Raw genomic sequence first — 21854 nt, 5'->3', positions numbered from 1 at the left:
TTTCTACTTCCTTTGAGTTACCATCTATCTATAGTTTTGTTATGGCTTGGTTTGTCCTAGACATCGTTTTTAAACAGGGCATTGGAGTCAGTTTCAAGTTGTACCCATATTTTTTTTAAAAACCCAAACTCTTACCCTGTGTTTTATCAGTGATTTTTTTTTCTAACAAAATATCGTAAATATAATGTAACAGCAAATCTTGGTTCTTACATTGGTTTAATGATAATGTTATTTTTAAATTTACATACAAATATAACGAGTTGACGTAATGAGCAAAGAAAACAAAGCTAAATGAAAACTTGAACTGTAAATGTCACACTGGCCCTCCCTCTGCTGACTCAACAGGAACACCATCATCCTCCTGGCAGCAAAACATACTCACACTGCATGCCTTTTTTACCCCAAGCTAAAAGCCGATTGCTGCAGCTCCTCTTAGGGGTGTGTAACATCCTGCAGCCTGGTGACACTTGCCAAATAGAGATGATTTCTATAATGAAATGCTCTATTCAATGTAGTTTAGGCTTAATTAAAGGCATCTGTATCCAATCTTAACTACAGACTACATATAAAAGGTACATTTTAGCCACCTTGACACCACTCACTCACTGGTAATAGTCATGTTAGGTTGTTGGGTTTCTTGGAGCCAGTAGGGACAACGTTTTGGAGGGATTTGTGATGATATTAGTTAGCAGGGCTTTCACACAATAGATACCTGCTAAATGGTAAATATAATAGTATTAGAATTTCACTCACCAAAACTCAAACATAGACTATATGTTGACCTTGTGAGCGTTGTTAAATTTAAACGCGAGTTAAAAAAAATTCTATTAATTCACTTTTATTTATATCGTGCCAAATCAGAAAAACAGTTTCCTCAAGGGGCCTTATATTATATGGTAAAGACTATAATAATACAGAGAAAATCCCAACAATCAAACAACCCCCATCAGTAAACACTTGGCGACAGTGGGAAGGAAAAACTCCCTTATAACAGGAGGAAACCTGCGGCAGGACTAGGCTCAAGGAGGGTCAGCCATCTGCTGTGACCATTTGGGGATGAGAGGAGGAACACAGGACCTTACAAAGACATTCAGCCTACAAACATATGTATCAAAGAGGAAAAATAGCAAATGTAAAGTTGGGCATTTTAGCATTGAACTCTATTAAGAATGTGTTTTGGGGCCAGCCTAAAGTGGCCACTTCAGGAACTGCAGTTTCTGCATTCACTGTTTAGCCCTGGAGCCCTGAAAGGTTTCTAATCAGACACGTTTCATACAGTTTCAGGTCTGACTCTGGTGGGTATGTATGATCATTTTTAAATATCAGTTTGTTGCACATGTTCATACAGCCAGGCGTGAAATACATCATTGTCCATTAGGCCTAGATACAACATAACATAAAAAATAGATAAAATACAAGACAGCAGAGTTCCTGTATTTGTGTAGCTGTTTAACCGTGTGTGTGTGTGTGTGTGTGTGTGTGTGTGTGTGTGTGTGTGTGCGCGCGCGTCTAGTTGACCATGTGCTACCTGAGCCTGGCACCAGCCTTATGTCAGCCTTCGAGCAGTGGCGTGAATGGGCCGACAGCAAGTCCTGCTGCGATTACTCTCTGCATATCGACATTACCGAGTGGCACAAGGGAATCCAGGAAGAGATGGAGACGCTTGTGAAGGATCACGGTACGTCTCACGTACCCACAGTCATGTTTGATTATCTTGAATTAAAGATTTGCACGTTGGGAAAGTGATTGGAAAAATTAATATTTAGATCTGTTCGATGCAAAAAGTTTAACATCAGTCAGTATCAGTCCTGTAACCTGAGTGCAGCAGCCTGCACGTGATGCATTTAATGCAACTTTTTAGAATGAAAGCATCAGAAAGAGATGTTCTACTCACTTTTTAGCAAGACAGATGCAAAATCCCACAATAAAGGGTCTTATTTTACACAATAGTTTGCTTGCATTCAAATGATCCAAACTTAGGGTTCATCATCTACCAAGGAACTTCGTATTTAAGTTGGTTAATGATTAGTATTTTTTTCTGCTTTAAACCTTTCAGGTGTCAACTCTTTCCTGGTCTACCTGGCTTATAAGGATATTTTCCAGCTTACTGATGCTCAGGTAGGTTGTCACTGAATTTTTCAGCATATTCTGTATTGTGCTACACTAAATTTAATTATGCTACAGCCCTTCTGTACAAACTTTTTTAGCTTAATGGCTGTTTATACTTACAGCGGTGATATTAGATATACTGTTGTCCGATCGCCAGGGCAACAAACAGGCATTAAGTCAGTGTGCCCCAGGGCAGCTGTGGCTACAATGTAGCTTGCCATTGCCAGTGTGTGAATGTGTGTGTGAATGGGTGAATGACTGAATGTAGTGTAAAGCACTTTGGGGTCCTTAGGGACTGAGTAAAGTGCTATACAAATGCAGGCCATTTACCATTTTACCATTTACCAAGTATTAACCTAAAGAGGAAGAGAAAGAGATTGAAAGGCTACAGTAAATCTGATCTAATACTATCATAAAAGTCATATCCTACTCTTGATTTTGGCTCACGCGCTCACTCTACAGCGTGACTTACTGTGTGAGTCTGTTTGTCTTGGCTAGGCTTCCCCTTGTGCTGATTTTCCTGTGTGTTTCTCTTGGGAGAGTGACAGGATAATGAAAGCCACAAACTCTCTTTCTGACTGAAAATGAATTAATCCCACATGAAAGCAGTTTTGAAACAGATCTGTGATGATCTTTGCACCTGTGTGAGGAATGCTGGCAGTTGGGTGCAGCCAGAGTTTATAATTTTCTCTTCCGTGTCAAACTCTGACGGCTTTTCATTGTTGCATGTTTAGCAGTCCTGGTTGGGGGGATGATGACTCGTTCAACACCACAGTTTTTCTTCTGTCTGTGAACTCGCTGCCCGCTCGCTTTCCTAAACTTCGGACTGTCGGAGACTCGCTAATAAAGATTACTACACAATCAGTTACCCACAACTGATAGTGGAAAAAAGAGCTTATGTTTGCTAAAATTACTCAATTATAGACTTTAAATCCATCTTTTAAACCAAATAAATACTAGGGTAGACCAAATGTTAGCCCTTTTTCCAATTAGTCACATTCATTGAGACAAAGACATTGTCTGAATGACCCACTGACTTAAAAAGAAAAGATTTTTCCAATATATCACTGCTGGAAATCAAAAAAACAAACAAAACATGCTGCGAGTTCCTCTTCATCTAAAACAATTGATACAACTAGACTTTAGGTCTGTGCTGGAGTTCAAAATTTTACTGTCTTTGTCTTTGCTGCAGGTGTATGAGGTTTTCAGTGTGATCCGCGATCTGGGAGCCATCGCCCAGGTTCACGCTGAGAATGGTGACATCGTAGCTGAGGTATAACTCTTCATACCATAACAAGATGCCATTTGGAGATGAACAGACATTATTTTTCTGCAGGATTTTTGCATTAAATGGAATCTTAACGCCCTAAGCCTTGAGGGTTATGAGATACCGCTTGAAAGCTGGACGTTGAGCTCAAAGACTGTGACACATCAGTTTCTTCTCAGTTGTGATGAAATGTTCAGTGCTAAGCTCTTAATAGCCAACAGATGAGGATAGATATTCTCAGAGCTGCTTAGTTTTCACTGCCAAAGCCAGTCATGACAAACATTCGTCCACCTGCACATGACTCAACATCTCGTATTTCCCAATGCGGTTTGTGTGTGCTCATGTGCGTGTGCATGTGTTTAGGAGCAGCGCAGGATGCTGGAGCAGGGGATCACTGGGCCTGAAGGACACGTGCTGAGCCGCCCCGAGGAGGTGAGTCACAGCTACAACTCTGTGAAATGTTGCTTTGACTTTGAGGAAAGCGTATCGGTTCATCTCCAAGTTGTTGGGGTTTTTTCGCAGTAGGGGATGTGACCTTTACGGGCTTCAGCGCTGCTGTGTCTGAATCGTTGAAAGTTTTACCTTGAGGCTCTGGATTTTTCACTTCTTTATAATCTTCGTAACTTTCTCCTTTTCCCATGATGAATGTGGATAATCACGCCCTAAAGCCACTTTAATTGAGTACATCCTCCCTGCATAAATCAGTGTTATTTTAAAATCAGTTCCTCAGTTTTTCTTCTTAAGGTTTTCTGTATTTTTCTAATTATCATCTGATGAAGGCAGTGATTTCTTAGGGGCCTTAGGGGGATAAAGCACAAGTTAAATTGCCATGGCAGTGCTGCTCCTGCTCAGGTTAATCAAATCTTGACCATTTTCCATGGTCATACATGGAAAAAGAGACATAAAAATAATGAAAAATACCTTGAAATGTTGCAATAAATTGACCTAGCAAATTTTAAATTCCATGTTGCTTTTCACCTCGGAACATTTTCTCTGTCAGAAAATGTTTCCCTTCAGTGTTTAACCTTGTTGTACCTGCGTTGCTATGCAAGGAGAACAGTTTTTAAAGAAATAGTTTGTTCTTGCCAAGAGTTAATGATAATATGAGTTATATATGAAGCTACAGCTCGCTGCTGAACGCTGCTTAAGATATTTACTTAATATTTAGCTTAAATTGATTCACCTCATTTATTAATTTTATATACTATATATAAATTATTTACCTTTATAAATGCATGTGATATCTAAAACACCAGGGCTTTGACATACTGCTGTGCACACACTAAAATGACGAAGACTGAAATGAAGAAGAGAGGAATAAGAAAGGTCATCACCTCCATCTATTAAAGTGAACTCTTCTGTATTCCAGGTGGAGGCGGAGGCCGTTAACCGCTCTGTGACTGTAGCCAACCAGACCAACTGCCCGCTGTATGTCACCAAGGTGATGAGCAAGAGCGCTTCTGATGTCATCGCTCAGGCCAGGAAGAAGGGTGAGAACTAAGATAAAGATACTGCCCATTGTCAGAGAGGAAAAAAGACAATGTATTAGTGGATTTTTACAATAATATGAAACTACTAAATTAAATTTAAGCCCAATTTTATGTTATGATTAAGATTAATTATAGAGTAGACTTCACAGAAAACGGTAAAATAAACACAGATAAGTACAAATAGATGCAATGAAGCTTTTGCGTGAGTTCGCATGACATGCACGTGAAGAACATAGGATCTCATGCTATGATGGGACTTGTCTTTATAGGCACTGTTGTCTATGGAGAGCCAATCACTGCAAGTCTGGGAACAGACGGTTCACACTATTGGAGCAAGAATTGGGCCAAAGCGGCTGCTTACGTCACCTCTCCTCCACTGAGCCCTGACCCGACCACACCAGACTATCTCAACTCCCTGCTCTCCTGGTAATTGGATACAAGCACATTAGGGGCAAAGTTAAAAAGAAAATGTCAGCAGTGCTTTTTGTCTGAGCATGACACAGTCCTGTCTGTCTTTTTTGTACTAAACTTTTTACATAGTGGAGACCTTCAAGTGACAGGAAGTGCACATTGTCCCTTTAACACTGCCCAGCGTGCTGTGGGCAAAGATGACTTCAGCTTGATTCCTGAGGGTGTGAATGGCACTGAGGAGAGGATGTCTATCATCTGGGACAAGTGTGTGGTGAGTAGATTTTGCTTTTGGGTGGGGTTCACAAGACCCTGTGCAGTCCTGTGAAAACTCCCCATGATTCAGTAGCTTGTAGAACCACCTTTAGCAGCAATAACTTGAGGTAATCATTTTCTGTATGACTTCAGTCTCTCACATCATTATAGAAGTCTTTAGGCCAAGTTTGCTTCAGTTCATTGAGGTTTGCAGAAATTTCTTTATGACGATGGTGGCATTGTGTTAACACTCACCTGAAAACTCCAGACCAGCAAACTGCCAAAACTTCTGCTTTTATAGAGGTGCTCACACTTTCTGATGCTCAGTTAATCAGGTGCATTTGATTAACAGCACCTGGCTGCTACTTACCCCCTTAATTCCCATGGAAGCGGTAAGAGTGGACTTATTCTTTCACAGGACTGTGTCTCACAATACAGTAAAGGCGTTTTCACTCTTGGCTCCACTCTTCCCTCAAAGCAGCTCAGAGCAGTTAGTCAGCTCTTTTCACGTTTATGTTAACACTCTAAATGATGTCAGACCTCTTTTAGGCAAACTGAACTGGGACTAATTTGAGAAGTGTTCGGTTCACTTCAAGTCCACACTGCGCTCTGTTTAACCTGTGCATTGTAAACAGAAACTCACTGCCGGTGTATTATAGGTCTCTAGGCATGCTGTTGACAATAAGCATGCAACTGCTTAAAAACCAAATTGACATATGGAGTGAAGTAAAGCTTTACTCCAATTTACACCCAGCTAAAAGGGAACGGCTTTATTGGGAATACATCGCAGAGCTGTAGGAGTTGTGCCAACCCTAAAAATGTAATTAAAGGGGAATGAGGTGATTTTATAAAAGTAATCTGATACCATCCTTTAAATGTACTCTGTTACAAATAAAAATGCTAGATTTTGTATCATATTAGATTAAAACTAACAGTACTAAATGAAAAAAAATTCCCCCCTTACTGTCATACTGTCCTTTCTGTGTTAAAAATCTGTCAAAACAATTAGTTTGTTTTTTATTTTTTGTTTTTTGGTACAATAACTTTTCCCAGGATTATTTTCCATGTTGCAGGTCCTCAAAATACATATAAATGGCTCAACATTTTCCAATTTTTTTAAATTATTGCTATTTTTCCCAGCAATTTTAAGCTGTGATAAGGTCAAAGTCACACCCCAGCCATTTCAGTTTGCATAAATACAACAAATCGATTTCACACCCACTCAAAATGTCACAATCTAATGCCAAACCTTGTTTCTCTTCAGTGTTTCTGCTTTATCAAACCACATTTGAGCACCAAAATTACAAACTATATCATAATATTAGTAGGAAAACACAAGTTTAATGTCTGTGACAAAATATTTAAAAAGTGCACTTTGGATAAACTTCCAAGGGTCATAGCTCCAAAAATTCCACCCACTCCTATGTACTTTGAGGGCCAAAAACAGTGCTTTGTCCTCTATCAGATCTACAAAAAACAGAACCAAAACAAGCTAAAGTTCTTGGTCCAAGAAGAGGATTTAGGAGGGTTGATCTTGATTAATTCAAAAAAGGGCCATATGTGAATACACGTGAAACGGACAAAACACAAAAGAGGTCACGAGCTTTGGTAGCTTTCTCACTCTCAGCTCGGATTTATTCCAGGTAACAGGTAAGATGGATGAAAACCAGTTTGTGGCCGTGACCAGCACAAACGCTGCCAAGATCTTCAACCTGTACCCCCGCAAGGGCCGCATTGCTGTGGGCTCAGACGCTGATCTGGTGCTGTGGGACCCTGACGTCACAAAGATCATCTCCGCCAAGAGCCACCAGTCGGTATGGTCCTCAATTATTTCTACATAACTAGCTATTAATACTGACACAGAGGTCTCTTTTCTTCACTAATGAAAGCCTACCATATACTGACTTTAATTATATACGCTGCATGTGCCAAAAGTTTGCGGGCATTCCAAGCTGCTAAGGAACAGTTTCCTGTTTCTTTCAAACAATACATCGCCATAGCAACAGCGTTAGATGAAAACCAAAAAGCTTGAAGGTCTGAAAAATGTAACTGTGCAAATATTGAGTGGTTCTGGTTAATCAGCTAAGAGTAGTTTATAAAAATATAGGACAGCAAACTTCCTGTAAGTCTATTGTGTTGTGACTGTGGATTGGTTTGGGCATGTTTATATTTTAAGAACAGGACTTTTTAACAAAAACTGGAGTCCAGTAACAAAAGTATATATTATCATATTAAACCACTGATGCAATTTAAAGCAGCGGTGTTAAATAACAACCCACAGGCTTCAAAATATGAAGATAAGATCGTGAAAATACAACCCCTGGAACTTCTGGTTTCCTGTAGGTGGCGCTATGACAAAGACTCAGGATTGGAATGCAGATATACTCCTACTTGTAAAAGGCTAGCCTTGAAACTAGCCATTTTGGTAACTCCTTGTGAATGAGGAGAGAGCAGTAACTTTAATGACCACTTCCATGACCACAAGAGCCTCAAAACTACATGTATAAATTAAAATCTCATTGTCTCATTCATCTCAAACTGGTGTCAGAGTTCAGGATCCACAGATAATAGATTATTTAGATTAGGATAAAATTCAGGTAATTTCATCAAGTGATTAATACTGTTTGATTAAGCTTTTAATTTTCCCTTGTTGAATTGCTAAAACAAAATATCCTGCATTCTAAAATGTGGACCTTCCTACTTCCTACACAAAAGCTTGTGTGTGACTACTGAATCACTCAAGAGGTTCTTACAGGCTGCTCACAGTCTTAAAATGAACAGATCCCAGGGGTCAGTTCTTTTCCTGGCCATGTGCATTTTGCTAAGCACATGGATCATAGAGGAGAGCTGCTGTTAATGGGTGTGGCTGATGAATTGCACTTGCAGAGGATAGCGGGGCTGACATCCGGAGGTCTGGCAGTTAGGTCCAGGCGTGTCTCTCCATTCCTGACTCCCAATCCAGTTCCTGCATTACCTGTTGGGGAACACATATATAACATTTGCTTACATATTTACTATGATAACCAGTAGATTTTTTTTTCTACAACCGCAAAGTAGAAACTGTTGCAACGCTATTTTGGGGGGCTTTCTGGCACTGAACAATTACTGTCTTTATGTCTTTGTGATTCTTCTGTGGATTTCTGTTCAGTGTTCTTTAATTGGCAGGTCTGTTCTATTAAATTTCAGAAATGCAATAACATGTTTTGTTTGGAATCTGCACCACAGAGAACCTTAGATGTGACTGCTCTGCTTAATTATCATGGAGGAGTTTGTGAAAGAGCTACTGCTGCCGTGCAGAAATGCCACAGTGAATGACTTTGGGATGTGGGGGTGTGGCTTTGTTGTGGACATGATGCACTTGCCCACCAAAGTTAATATATGCATTTGAAAGCTAATGTGGGGGATTCAACTTTGAAGTCTCTCAGGGGGTGCTATCAATCCGTATTGCCCCATCACTGCCCATCAATGTTTAATGACCTTTCAGTCACACTGAGGCCCTTAAACACACTATTCATTCTTCTACACTGCTTGTTGCTTGTAATGCTAATAACACTAATTGTTATGCATGTAACTGATGACATCCAAAATAAGTGGGTGATAACTCTTTTGTTGTGATAAAGGACTCTTGTTTTATGGCAGCCTGACTGCTGAAGAGGGTGTGGGCCTCACACAGTGTCGAGGGAGTGATGTCATCATTAAAATCTGCCAGAGAGCTGGAACACATCATTTCTGATTGTTAGCAGGCCGGTCACTGTGCATCTGTATCCGTGTGTGTATGCATGGAAGACAGAGTGAGCTGTACACGCTCATGGAATCTGTCTTCTTAATCCCGTCATGTTCTTCGGTTTCTTTTTGTTCCGCTTGGTCAGAAAATAACGGACCAGTGTTCAGGGGAGAAATTGCTCATTTGGAGTGTGTATGCATGCATGTGTGTGGGTGTCATAGGATAACCCAATATACCAGTGATCTCATTTTAGGCTCTGTCAGATTGCCATGACCTCAGCTTTAGCTCAATAAGTTTTTTGGGAGAGGAGTCGTAGGGCTTTCAAACTGGTCACACAGTAACCTCCACACCCTCCATGTCCACACACAAGCACTAAAACAACACCTTCTTCTTCTCTCAGCCTGAAGACTAATGCCTCTGTACTCTGCATTAGTAGGCCCGAGGAAACACTTATATGTGAGTTAAATCAGTTAAGCTCCTATGAAATTATAGAAATTTTACACAGTGAGTCCTTCAATATAACCCTGGCAGCTTTTCAAATAAACATTCAGTGCAAGCTTCATAAGTCTGTGAACTAAAATGGCATGCAGAATGTGCAACAGGAGGTTAGGTCAGCCTTATGATAGCGGAAAATAAGCGGGGGGAAGTTGAATGACTGCATCTCCGCTTTGAAGGTATTTCTGTTATGATTTAAAGTGTCGGCATGGCGTTAGGAGGAACAAGCAGCTGCCATAAAACATCACAGGAACACAGCTGTCGGGTGTCAGACAAGAACTTAAAACCTGTTTCAAATCTAAAAGCACCAACAAAAAGGCTTATCTTTAAAATGTCGTACGTACAGTACAATACAGTTAACAATGCGGGAAAATGTTCAAATATGTAAATACACTCAGATCCTTCAGTCCTTATGTTTGGAATTATATGCTATAATAAAGTAGTGATGTTTTATATTGTATGTTACTTTTGACACTACTGCTTTCCTTCTCCCCGCAGACTGTGGAGTACAACATCTTTGAAGGCACAGAGGTACGCGGCGGGCCTCTGGTCGTGATCAGCCAGGGCAAGATTGTTTTGGAGGACGGGAACCTCCACGTCACAGAGGGCTCAGGACGTTACGTGGTCCGTAAACCTTTCCCTGACTACGTCTACAAGAGGATAAAAGCTCGCAGCAGGGTACAACACTCCTCTTTGTCTGCTAGGGTCTGTGTTTAACCGTTTAATCAGATGGTAACATACTGGAAGTCATTTTGACATTAAAGTTGCTTCCCACACCCAGCTATTTCTTTTACGATTGGTAATTGTTTTGTGGAAAATTTGAGGGATGTTACATCTTGTTAGGAATTGGCCAAACTGTCCACACATCCAGCTCCACAGTGTGAATCTTTCCTTGCTAGTTTCCAGTGCTGTGACCGACTTGTGTCTCATTTCCAACAATGCAGCTGGCTGAGCTGAGAGGCGTACCCAGGGGACTGTATGATGGTCCAGTCTGTGAGGTGTCAGTCACTCCTAAAACCATGACTCCAGCCTCCTCTGCCAAGACTTCACCTGCCAAACAGCCCGGCCAACCCATCCGCAACCTGCACCAATCTGGCTTCAGCCTATCCGGTCAGTCGTTTTACCATCAGTTCTGGAGTCATTTTTGGGATGTTGAAGAGATTTAAAACCATTTACTTTCTTTTTGTATATCAGAGACTCAACATTGATGAGTCAAATTTTGCATTAAATTTGATCTGTATGAAAAGCCTAAACTAAGGGATTCTTTCATGACATACGGAGTTAAACACTGCATGCATATCCACATATTGCTCTCAAATAAGCCATGCATTCATTCAAGTGTAAGGGGCAGACTTTACACTGAAATTGGGTCCATCTGTTGGACTGTGACTACCTATCAAAAATAAAATAAAAGAGGCAGTTGGATACTATGCACCATAAAAATCTTTACATTTGTCTTTCAGAGCTAATAATAATAATAATTGGTAATGTTTGTGTGAATATTCATTACCCATTTATTTTGTTATTGCTGTAGTTTCATGTTTTTTTCTGTGCATGATTGACAGCTTAAAAAACCTTGCTACAGTATCTCAATCTATCCACTGTCTGAGCCGAGCTGTTTTAGCTACTCTCCCTTGAAGGCCATTTCACTTCTCTTATTGGCTGAGGGACATGTGGTATCTGGCTTCACTGACACCATAAATACCCAAGAGTGGAAAAAGGGTCTGGTACCTGAGCAGTCACTGACCTCATTAATTAAAAATTTGGCCGCATTAAAAATGAGCAGCCACCATATACTATAACCAGTATATAACACATCCACTTGAAGTGTGTTGTGTTATGTTTTGTTTGTCTTTTAGTTTGTTAAGATTTTGCATCTTAATTTTGTGTATTAATTACACTCAGACCTCAACATCGCCCACTTTTTTAAGGACAAAATATTTAAGAAGTATATTTTATTATGCTGGCTGAAGTTTTTCAGCCAGCTATGAGGTAAATAGTAACTGTAAAAATAAGATTTGATTTTGATGAAAAAATAAAGGAAAATGGGGGAAAGACAAGGCAAAGCTGCATATTTTATGTTTCAGTGTTGAGGAACTACTCATCCCACGATGCATTGCAAATTTCAGCTTCCATAACAAATGACTTCCAGCCTTCTCAAATTGAATCGTTTTTCGTTTCCATGTTTGTGGCAAAGTGTGGCCTTGTTATCAATACATTACGGTGCTTCATTCTGGACTGCAATCACCAATTGATGTTTTGTGCTCACATTTACATGGTAACAGCGACCTCCAACAATGTCTCCAATTGGAGACATTGCTGTTTTGGATTGTGGGTAGAGTAGTTTTTCTGCAATGTCACAAATAAAATGTGTTAGTGTTAAAACACGGTTGATATCATGCAGACATGAGCACATACCATTGTTTCACAGTGTCGTAGCTCGTAGTAGGTTTACTATGGATGGCTATGGCTTGTAATTAAAATCACTGTGGACAATGTGAAGGCGATTTTTTTTTTTCCTCCTGTGGTTGACTTCCCAAAGGAATTTTTCCTGCCACTTTCTAGGATTACAAAGACCAAAATTTATAAAACTAATCCTTTCCATTCGATCACACAGGAGCTCAGATTGATGACAACATTCCTCGCCGAAATACCCAGCGCATCGTGGCGCCTCCAGGCGGCAGGGCAAACATCACCAGCCTGGGTTAGAGCCCCATCCTCAGGCGCTGAGGAGGAAATGAGGATTTGTGGATGTATGGCCAGCAGGAGATGAAGTGGTGGGGGGTGAAGAAGCTACAGCATTACACCAAGATTCAAACTCTTCACAACACCTCATCAGGCCACCTGTTAGCCTCCAGCCTTCATGTCCTCCTTTGCTGCTTTTTTCCCCACTTCTCCCCCAAAACCCTGTTCCTAGAGGACAGAGTTAGGAAAAAACACACAAACAAAAAAGGTCTGCCTCATATGATGAAAAAATTGACAAAAAAATTGATAACACTCCTTATTTGAGCACTTTTGACTGCATTATTTCATTTTTATACTGTAATTTCTCCCTCCCATGTATCCCTGTGATATTTGCTTTGCTGTTGTTTTCATTGAGGGGTTAAGTAAGACTAAAGTGATGTTATGCAGACGATAATGTTGGAGCAGGATGTCTGTTCTTTTTCCATGGGTTTTTTTTGCATTTTGTGAGGAGATAGAATGAAGCATGGATATAAAAACACACTAATTTCCTTTTATTCTTTCTTTTCTCGAAGAGGCCAAACAGTAAGTTGCTTGAAATTGACCAATTTTGCATTTCATTCAGCCAAAAAGAATCTAATACTTCCTTCCAGCTGTTAGAAGCCTGTGATTTGTATTATATCACATTTCAGTCGCTTCATTTTCCAGTCCATTGCTGTCTCTCATACAGTGCCACAATTGATATTTAATTGACTATTCGCCACGAAGACGGCCTTAACATTTGAAAAATTGAACATGGTAATGCTGTACTATGGGTACAGTCTGTTGGGAGTCAGCTGGAGAGTCCTGTGGAGCAGAAGGAGCTTTTGGCACGTAGTAAATAGAGCTTTATTCTTCATCTCTGTGTGTAAGGTCATTGTTAAGTGGGATTGATTTACAGGGGGAAAGAGAAAGTTGTACTTAATGTTACTTCCGACTCGGCCTTTCCTTGCCTTATTTTCTCTTTAGCCCCGTCCTTTTAGAGAACTTTTAGGAGTGTGGGGAAGGTGCCGTTCACAACGCAGCTACGTGTTTTCCCATTTGTTTACATTCCCAGGAATCACAAAGGTCCAAATTCTTCATTGACAGCAGTAGAAACATCTGACAACCGTCCGTCACCAAGCAGTGCATTTACATACAGAATGTCTCTCCTTCCAAATGTGACTGTTTTATACTCCCCCCTCCCCTCCACACACACACCTCATTTTCTTTCTACTCTTTATGTGCCTGAACCCACAGAAGTTGTATTGATAGTCAGATTTTAGCTTCTTGTTTTGTTATTGTTTTTGAGGTAAGTGAAGGATGTAAGATAAAAAGATGTAAAATAGCCAGGATTAACCGATTCAAAGGTGCCAGATTTTGCACTTTCATTGGGCCTATTCTGAAGATAGAGCCCTGTAAAGATGAACAGTGCTTGATATGTTGAAATGTTCTGTTGTTTTATAGTTTTGAACTTGTTGTCAAACTGCTTTTTAGTGTCATTCTGTAACTAGGTGCCTAAGGGCTGAGCACTATTGATTTATGCTTGAAAGTAGACACGAGCTAATGTACTTCTGACTAGTGTGCAGTGTTGATGTGTGAGGAATGGGACACGCACAGCAGGCTCCTGTACAGCTCTCAGTATGGCTGTGGAGTTAACATTGCTTCAGGCTGTACTGCAGCTGTATGCATTGTTCTTCTCCTTTTTCTTTTCTTTTTTTTTTTTTAACAGCACAGTCTGGTTGTATTAAGCGAAGCAACTGATTTTCACCAGTAACCATCTTTCTGCCTGTGACTAAACGCTGAATAAACTTGACATGAACATAACCAGGGGCACTTATATAAACTGGGCTTAGATTCTTTAAATGCACCTGTCTAGTTAACATAGTGACAGCAACTTAGGGGAAACCAAAGGTGAAACGCATACATATTCCCTACCACTAAAAGGGTTAGGGATCACTTTGAAATACAGTACAAAATAGTCATCAATGTAATATTATACTGGTGGAAAATTGGGTCAAATAACCTTGTCTTTCATTATAAACCACTGATATATATATTTTTTTTAGTGGAGATAATTTATTTGAATTTCAGGGATAGGACTACACCTCAAACACACCACCCTTCCGGTTCTATATTTCTGAGTGCTGTGCCTCCACTACCATGCCAGGGAGCCGTTACCGATCCACACTGTGGCCTTTCCTAAACTGCAGTCACAGGTCCAGGTCCTTGCTCTCTCCAAACGCACTTCTTTCAGTAAACCTAATCATATTTGAGGTGTGATCCCTGCTATTGAAATGAGATATCCTAAGACAGCATGGAGAAGCTTAATTACAGCAACCATGTCTCCCGTGATCAGGGGGCACACTGTTAAAAAAAAGGATGTTTTCATGTAACAGTGTGTACTGCTCCCTTCATATACTGGTGCAAAACTGGCTCTGAAAAGTGGTGGACCTGGATGCTCGATTGAGTGACAGGACATAGTCTCTTGTTTGAGAAATAGGCATCTAATAGAACTACATATGGCAGCTTTGTTAAATGGTAGCCCTAAGAGCCTCATTGTGCTGGTTTTTGAAAAGACTAGTACACACTGTTGCACGAAAACTCTTTGTGGGGCATTTTGAGAGTGTAAACTAACACAACTGCCCTACCTGCTTGTCTAGCCAAATTTATGGCTTCTTTAGTCACCACATTGCAGGAGGTAGCACTGTGTCACTCAAGCACAGTCTGCTGAATGTATGCCTAGATGGATGCTACATGAAAAATCAGCGATTAATGGCTTCTCGTTAGAATAAATGCGCAAAAAGGACATTTCCAAGTAACCCCAAATTTCTGAGTGGTTTTGTGCATAATGTAGATATTAAAAGTTACACTTTCAGCCTCAGTGTTCCAGGTTTTCTCCCCTCTGAAAAAACAGGAAGTCTGTAGAAGGCAGACTCTTTCAGCATTACAAATGCTTTATGTATTTAAAGAATCCAAGGCAGACGGGAATGTAATAAATGCACGTCTCTGAAGCATTCAAATATGTGACGAGATAGGAATGTCTTCAAGGCAACTTAAACCTCTGCAAGTCAGAAGTGGAGAATTTTACTGTTTCACAGTTTCTTAATTCTTTTTATACTTTTCAAAAACTTCTTCAACATCCATGTTAGCATTCTGCTGCAGCTTGTAGTAAATCCAGTTACCGCGGTCAACGTTGGTTAAAAGTGTAGGTGAGGGTGAGGCCCACAACACCAGCACAGTCTAGCTGCATCTGCTCCTTTCGCTCTCCCTTTTCCTTCTTTCTCTTCCTCCCTCCTTGGCTCTTTGGTTGTTTCTGGCTGTTGCCGTAGAGACAGACCCTTCCACTCTCATGGGGTTCTTGCTTTTTTTGTTTGTCATGGCAACGCTTTGTCAAATTTGAGGTTGCCATCAGCAACCCGTCCTGACCGGGAGCTATTAGTACGGGTTTTTGCGGACACACACACACACACACACACACACACACACACACACACACACACACACACACACACACACACACACACACACATTTTTTTCATTATTCACTTAGAGTGCTGAAACATTACTACATAATCCTGAGCTGGGTTGTGTGGAATTCAGAATGCTACCATAGTCCACAGTGCACTGCAGACACACACACACACACACACACACATGCATAGACTCTTAGCACACTAAACAGCAAGGAGCCGTTGCTGCGTTGCAGCGCCTGTGCCTGAAAAAAATCACTCGGATATTAAATACTAGCTGTCATTATTGGCATCCTCTTCGTGTCCCATGCCTCCTCAGTTTACACGCATACACACACTTATACTCCTTTAATGCTCTGTCAGCTTGGATGCTTTTTCTATGCCATATTATTGCTAATGATATACGAGTGATATGTATGTAAGCAACATGCTGCAGATTGAGAGGAGCTTCTTTCCATTCTGAGGTTGTTGATGCTGTCAAACATCTCCTTTGCCACCTGCAGCCCCTCCGTCGCCCTCTGTAAGCCTTTAACCTTTGTGAAAGTGAAACTCTGTGATGGTATTTGTCTTGGTGGCTGTGGGGTTTCTGGGATGCTTGCTCACTATGTCAAATCCCACGGATGGTGATGTAAAAAAAAAAAAAAGAAGGAAAAAAGAAAGAAAAAGAAAAGAAAGTAACAGCGAGGACTTCAATGAATTAAAAAAATTTAGAAAAAATTAATTAAGTCTGTGTGTTTTTCATTACCTATTATGGGTTGTGTTAAGCAACATGTTTTCCACTTACACTTACACTGATGTAGTAAAGGAAGGGATAACTATTAGACAGGTGAATTAAAGGCCCTAAGGCTTTGCAATTCATAACAAATTAAAAAGTAATTTGGTCCCTAAATAAAATAAACACACTTATCAATAAATATGATGTATTTCACCAAGTCATTATTTATATAGCAGTATCCTTCCTGTTATCTTGGAGAACCTCCTTTAACAGCAATAATGTGAAGTTTTTTGTATGATTTTATCAGTCTCTCACATCATTATGGAGGAATTTTGGCCCACTCTTCTTCACAACATTGCCTCAGTTCATTAAGGGCATTTGTTTATGCACGGCTCTAAGTTTTCCCACCACAGCATCTTAATCGAGTTGAGGTCTGTGCTTTGACTGGACCACTGCAGCGCCTTCATTTTTTTGTTTTTTAGCCATTCTGGCACAGATTTGCTGCTTGATATCACTGTCCTGCTACATTTCAGCTAAGTTTTAGCTGTCATCTAGGAAAAGAGGCTTTCTCCTGCTAACCCTTCCAGTAGAAATTTTGTGCAGTTTCTCTGAGCATTGCACAGTCTGACCGTGACGTGAATTTGCTGGGAAATCCACTCCTGGGAAGACTGGCAACTGTTTTGAATGTTTTCCACATGTGAATTATCTTTCTCACTACAGAATGATGAACTTCAGATTGTTTGGAAATGACTTTATAACTTTTCCCAGATTGATGGGCAGTAACAGTTGTTAACACACACACACACACACACACACACACACACACACACACACACACACACACACACACACACACACACACACACATATACTTGAATGCTCCAGACCAGCAAAATGCCCAATTTTGTAGAAAAAATAAAAACACAGTCTAATATGTGTAATATGCCCTTTTGTTGTTCATCTGAAGTTATATTTAAATTTTTTTTAGAACTTGATGAGGGAAGGAAAATCCTCCCCCCTCCCCTTATGTATAAAACCTTAGACTTGAAAGAAGCTGTACTTTGTTTTTATATTACTGTATTTATGAATAACTGTTTTAGGAAACTGTTTTATTTAGCCCAATTCGATCAGTTAAGATAGATACCTCTCATTGCACCTCTGGCATGATCTGTAATATGTCCTTAATCACAGCAGAAGTTTTAGTTTACATGATTTGAGCGCCATCTGTTGGCATTAAGTAGGTGTGATCGGGTAGTGTTTAAAATTTTTTGCACTAGAGAGACACGGCCAAGGAAAAGGCCATACTATTTCACAGCACATTTAAAAAGCAAAAAAAGATAATAAATAAATAAATAAATAAACAAATACAATAAAATAAAATAAATAAAAAAAATAAATACAAGTTTTCCACATTTGTGTATTACAGGCTTTTCATAGACCATTAAAGGTTAGAGAGCTACAAATAAAGGTAAGACATGATGCACAGTTTTCTTTAAAGAAATAGAAACAAATGTAAATGCTTAGAGGCTTTCGTCATTTAAAGGTGTAAAAAAAAAATCACCACTCAAGTAAAATCTTTGTAAAATCAAGTGGTGGATGTTTTTGCACTAAATCGTATGTTGCCTTTTATCGTTCGTCGATGGCAGCATTACTCTTTGCTCTCTTTATTCAATGCAAATGCCAGCACTTATTTTTGGAACAGCCCTTCTTAAAGAAATTACTGATGTCACCCTTGGCTGAACATGCGACGGGTAACAAAAGTGAGTGTGTGAAGAATGAACCCATGACTCATCTGACTGTGCAAAGCACTTTGCTGTCAGAGAAATGCTGCCAGTGTAGTTCAGACAGACAAATGAAGGTGCAGTACTGCAATGCCAGAGACTGACTGAATGAATTTTTGGATTCAGCTAAATGTTATGAATTCATTTCCATACTCTTGTAGAGCACTCGAGTGGAAAGGTCCTGTGTCCAACCCTGGTTGACCACCTGAGACCTGTCTGTTTGCAGTCTGCATGTTTCCTCCTACAGTCAAGATGTGCACATTAGATGACCTGCAAAAATTAACGCATGCTTCTTGCTGAGAATCTGCTGGCCTTTCCATCTGCTGGAGGTAAACCAGGGTGCACCACACCTTCTGCTCATTGCATTGGGGAACAGTCTCCAGCAGTCTGCAACACTGAATAGGAGAAATCAGTCATACAAAGTTTATGCAGCCTATTATAGTTCTACCTTGAAGCAAAGACACATTCAATTCATGCATCCTCTGTTTCTTCACACTCTTGTGGAATGAAACTCACGAGAGTAATTTTATGTGTAGAAAATAAAACAATTACCTGATGCTATGAGTGTTAAAAAACTGGGGTGTTTGTGACGTGCTTCTTTTTTGTTGTTTGAAGTGAAGACATGCAAGAGGAAGTTTGAGAACTGCTGCACTACTAAGTGAATGCAGTAAATCTTCACCAGGAAGCATGCATCAAAACTCTTTTACACTAGGTGGCAATGCTGTCATCCTGTTCGCCTTGCTCTCTCTGCTATGGAGTGTTTGTGGGATTTCCTTTTTCCAACTGATGAATGAAAAAAAAATCTGTTGCTCTCCTTGCAAATCCCTCATGTTGGTGTACAAACTGCTTGAAAGAAAAATCACTTAGATTGGCACAACATCAGTGATACAATCAAAATGTGGTGGTAATCAGCAATTACTACAACTACCTGCAGGGCCCGTTCTCAAGAGCGTTAAAGTCAAAAGCCATCATTTCCTGTAACATAAAAGGCTTCAGAGGTGCTTTTATATGCTCTCCTCAGAGGCACATGAAAAAAATGTGGGGAAAGATCTCAAAAAATATCAACTGAGTAAAGAACGGATGAAAATTTAAATTCTGCAAGGATTTCCTCTTCAGGTACAAGCCCTGCTCGCATCCTCTCAACGAAAGCGGGAAATGTTTGTTGCATTATGGTATATAATAAAATGCAAAGGAGTGCCATGTTATGTCACACAGAGCCCCTGTAAGGTAAGTGTCATATCTTTGGGTTGTAGGAGGAACCTGTATCACTTGTAGGAAAGCAACAAAGATTGAGATTGAGGGTGCAAATTTTTGACAAAATGCTCCAGTTAACCACATCCTCTGAATTTAATTCATATACAGATTCAGTGGGCACTTTGTAAGGTACACTCAAGTATTACTTGGACCCCCTTTTACCTTCGCAGCTGGTAAAATTCTTCATGGCATAGAGTCAGATGGGTACATGTTGGATATGGTCATCAGCGATATTTAGGTAGCCTGGTGTTGAAAACTATTCTCAGCTGGTACTAAGGAGCCCAGAGTGTTCCAAGAAAATATCCCCCACACCATTACACCACCAACAACCTGAATTGTTGATACAATGCAGGATGGATCCATGCTTTCATGTTGTTTACACCAAACTCTGATTCTGCCTTTCAAATGTTGCAGCAGAAATCAAGACTCATTAGATGAGACAACATTTTTCCAATCTTTTGCTGTGCAGTTTTGATGATCCCATGCAAACTGTGGCCTTTACTGTTCTTAGCTGACAGGAGTGATACCCAGTGTGGACTTCTGTTGCATTTCGAAATGCTCTTCCGCATACTGATATCGATGTCTTTTTGTTCTCTTCTTATGTTAGAGGGAAAGATGGGACATTTTTCCAGTTTAAATAGACTGCCAAATTGGAAAGGGTGTGTTTGGAATATAGATATTGCCAGCTTAGAGTTCTGATTATTATAACAGATTCGCACAAGGCTTTCTGTTGACTATATTACAATGGATATAGGCACTATGACCGATTGGTTATTGAAGTCCACACTTGAAACCTGGATGTGAGCGTTTTGTTTGAGACCCTCTTGGTGTTTTAAAACGGGACGTGACTAATGAGGCAGATCTGACCGAGAAACAGAGGACACTGCAAGTATGACTCCAGCTCGTTTTCAAAATGAACATCTTGTACTCAGTAAGACGTGAAACAACCAAGACTGTAAGCCCATCAGGAAAGTTTTTAATGAGGTCATAGATCAATTAGTATTGTTTTCCCATAGACTTTTGTACAACTGGATGAGTCACCCGAGCTGTCCATGAAAAAAAAAAATCCAGAATAAATGCACTTCTACAGGCTTCAGTGTTCAGGCTTTTCGGCTACTGCTGTCTTTTATATACAGTATATGGAGCTGGCATTTTTTGTTTTGTTTTTTTCTTTGATTCTTTTGTGGTTTTTCTCTCCTTTTCTTCCCGTCTTTGTCGGGTTCTGGCTGCTGTCATTCTTTGATTGTTTCCACCTGTCCTCTCCTACCTCAGTGTATTTAGCTGCATGTCTCGCCAGCTGTCATGTGTTAGTCAGTCACTTGCTGTTCGGAAGCTTCCACCAGTGTGGAAGCTTTATCAGCAAACTGTACTGGTGTATCAAAAGTAGAAGTGTGTAGAAAAATGTCCAAAATGTTCATTTAGATTAACAGTGATTCACAAACTCATGATACCTTACACAGTTTAATTTCAAAATGACAGACAAAGGGTCAAGCCCCCCCCCCCCCCCCCCCAAAAAAAAAAATGTCATAAGAAAAACGATGAACATTATTTGAAATGCAAACAGAATTACCAGATAGCAAAAGTACCAAACAGCCTCAAACAGTTTCCTTCATATCTGTGTTTTGAGCTGATTTTAAACAACGGCTTGATTTTTGTAAAGCAGTTAGGCTGAAGAGTTTTTTTTTCTCTTTCTTCTCATTTTCTAAGAAATGAAAAGATCCACATGAAGTCCTAATTAGCTTCAAAGTGTCAAGGTTGACATAAATTATAACACAAACTTGCTACCATTCCTAAGCTCCCAGCCTTTATCAAGTGGCAAACTGGGACGCTACCACTGCAGACAGAAGTGTATTGACCTTTAGATGAATCCACTAACCTTTTAAAGATTGCTATTTGGTGGCTGAAGTCAAACTGTGGTTACACCACAGATCACTGCATTGTGTTTTTTAGAAGCCATAAACCATCTTTTTATGACACTAACATCACTTTCCTTCCTTCTGAAGAAGAAGAAGACCTTCAAATGCATCTCTCCGTTCAGTTACTGTGAAAAATTGCTCTTTAATTTTTAAGGCTTACAGTAAAGAGATTTTATGTCCATTCCCACTAGACCTTTGGATAAAGGCAAAAGCAATTTCCATGAACTAGAAAGGATCAATGTGCCAGATGTCAGCTGCCTGCTTTTA

The 21854-nt window shown here is 40.0% G+C and overlaps 1 protein-coding gene and 1 long non-coding RNA gene across 4 annotated transcripts in view; both read left to right on the top strand.

Moving 5' to 3' along the window:
* dpysl2b (dihydropyrimidinase like 2b) overlaps positions 1-16642 on the top strand; it is a 35080-nt gene extending 18438 nt beyond the window's left edge. For all 3 annotated transcript variants that reach the window (XM_085164963.1, XM_085164962.1, XM_085164964.1), the window contains 11 exons: positions 1514-1678; positions 2057-2118; positions 3302-3382; positions 3740-3808; positions 4746-4866; positions 5136-5292; positions 5407-5548; positions 7173-7343; positions 10247-10426; positions 10693-10858; positions 12366-16642. In XM_085164963.1, coding sequence (XP_085021089.1) covers positions 1514-1678; positions 2057-2118; positions 3302-3382; positions 3740-3808; positions 4746-4866; positions 5136-5292; positions 5407-5548; positions 7173-7343; positions 10247-10426; positions 10693-10858; positions 12366-12457 — 1406 coding nt within the window. In that variant the 3' untranslated portion in view covers positions 12458-16642. The remainder of the gene's footprint in view (positions 1-1513; positions 1679-2056; positions 2119-3301; positions 3383-3739; positions 3809-4745; positions 4867-5135; positions 5293-5406; positions 5549-7172; positions 7344-10246; positions 10427-10692; positions 10859-12365) is intronic.
* On the top strand, positions 2125-2450 carry LOC146514596 (uncharacterized). Its single transcript, XR_014874890.1, has 2 exons — positions 2125-2359; positions 2402-2450. It is a non-coding gene; the product is annotated as an uncharacterized LOC146514596 (long non-coding RNA).
* Positions 16643-21854: the final 5212 nt, after the last annotated feature.

This window comes from Neolamprologus multifasciatus, chromosome 7, assembly GCF_963576455.1.
Source record: "Neolamprologus multifasciatus chromosome 7, fNeoMul1.2, whole genome shotgun sequence".
Classification (NCBI taxonomy): Eukaryota; Metazoa; Chordata; class Actinopteri; order Cichliformes; family Cichlidae; genus Neolamprologus; species Neolamprologus multifasciatus.
The sequence above is the reverse complement of the archived record's forward strand: the minus strand, read 5'-3'. Positions and strand labels throughout refer to the sequence as shown.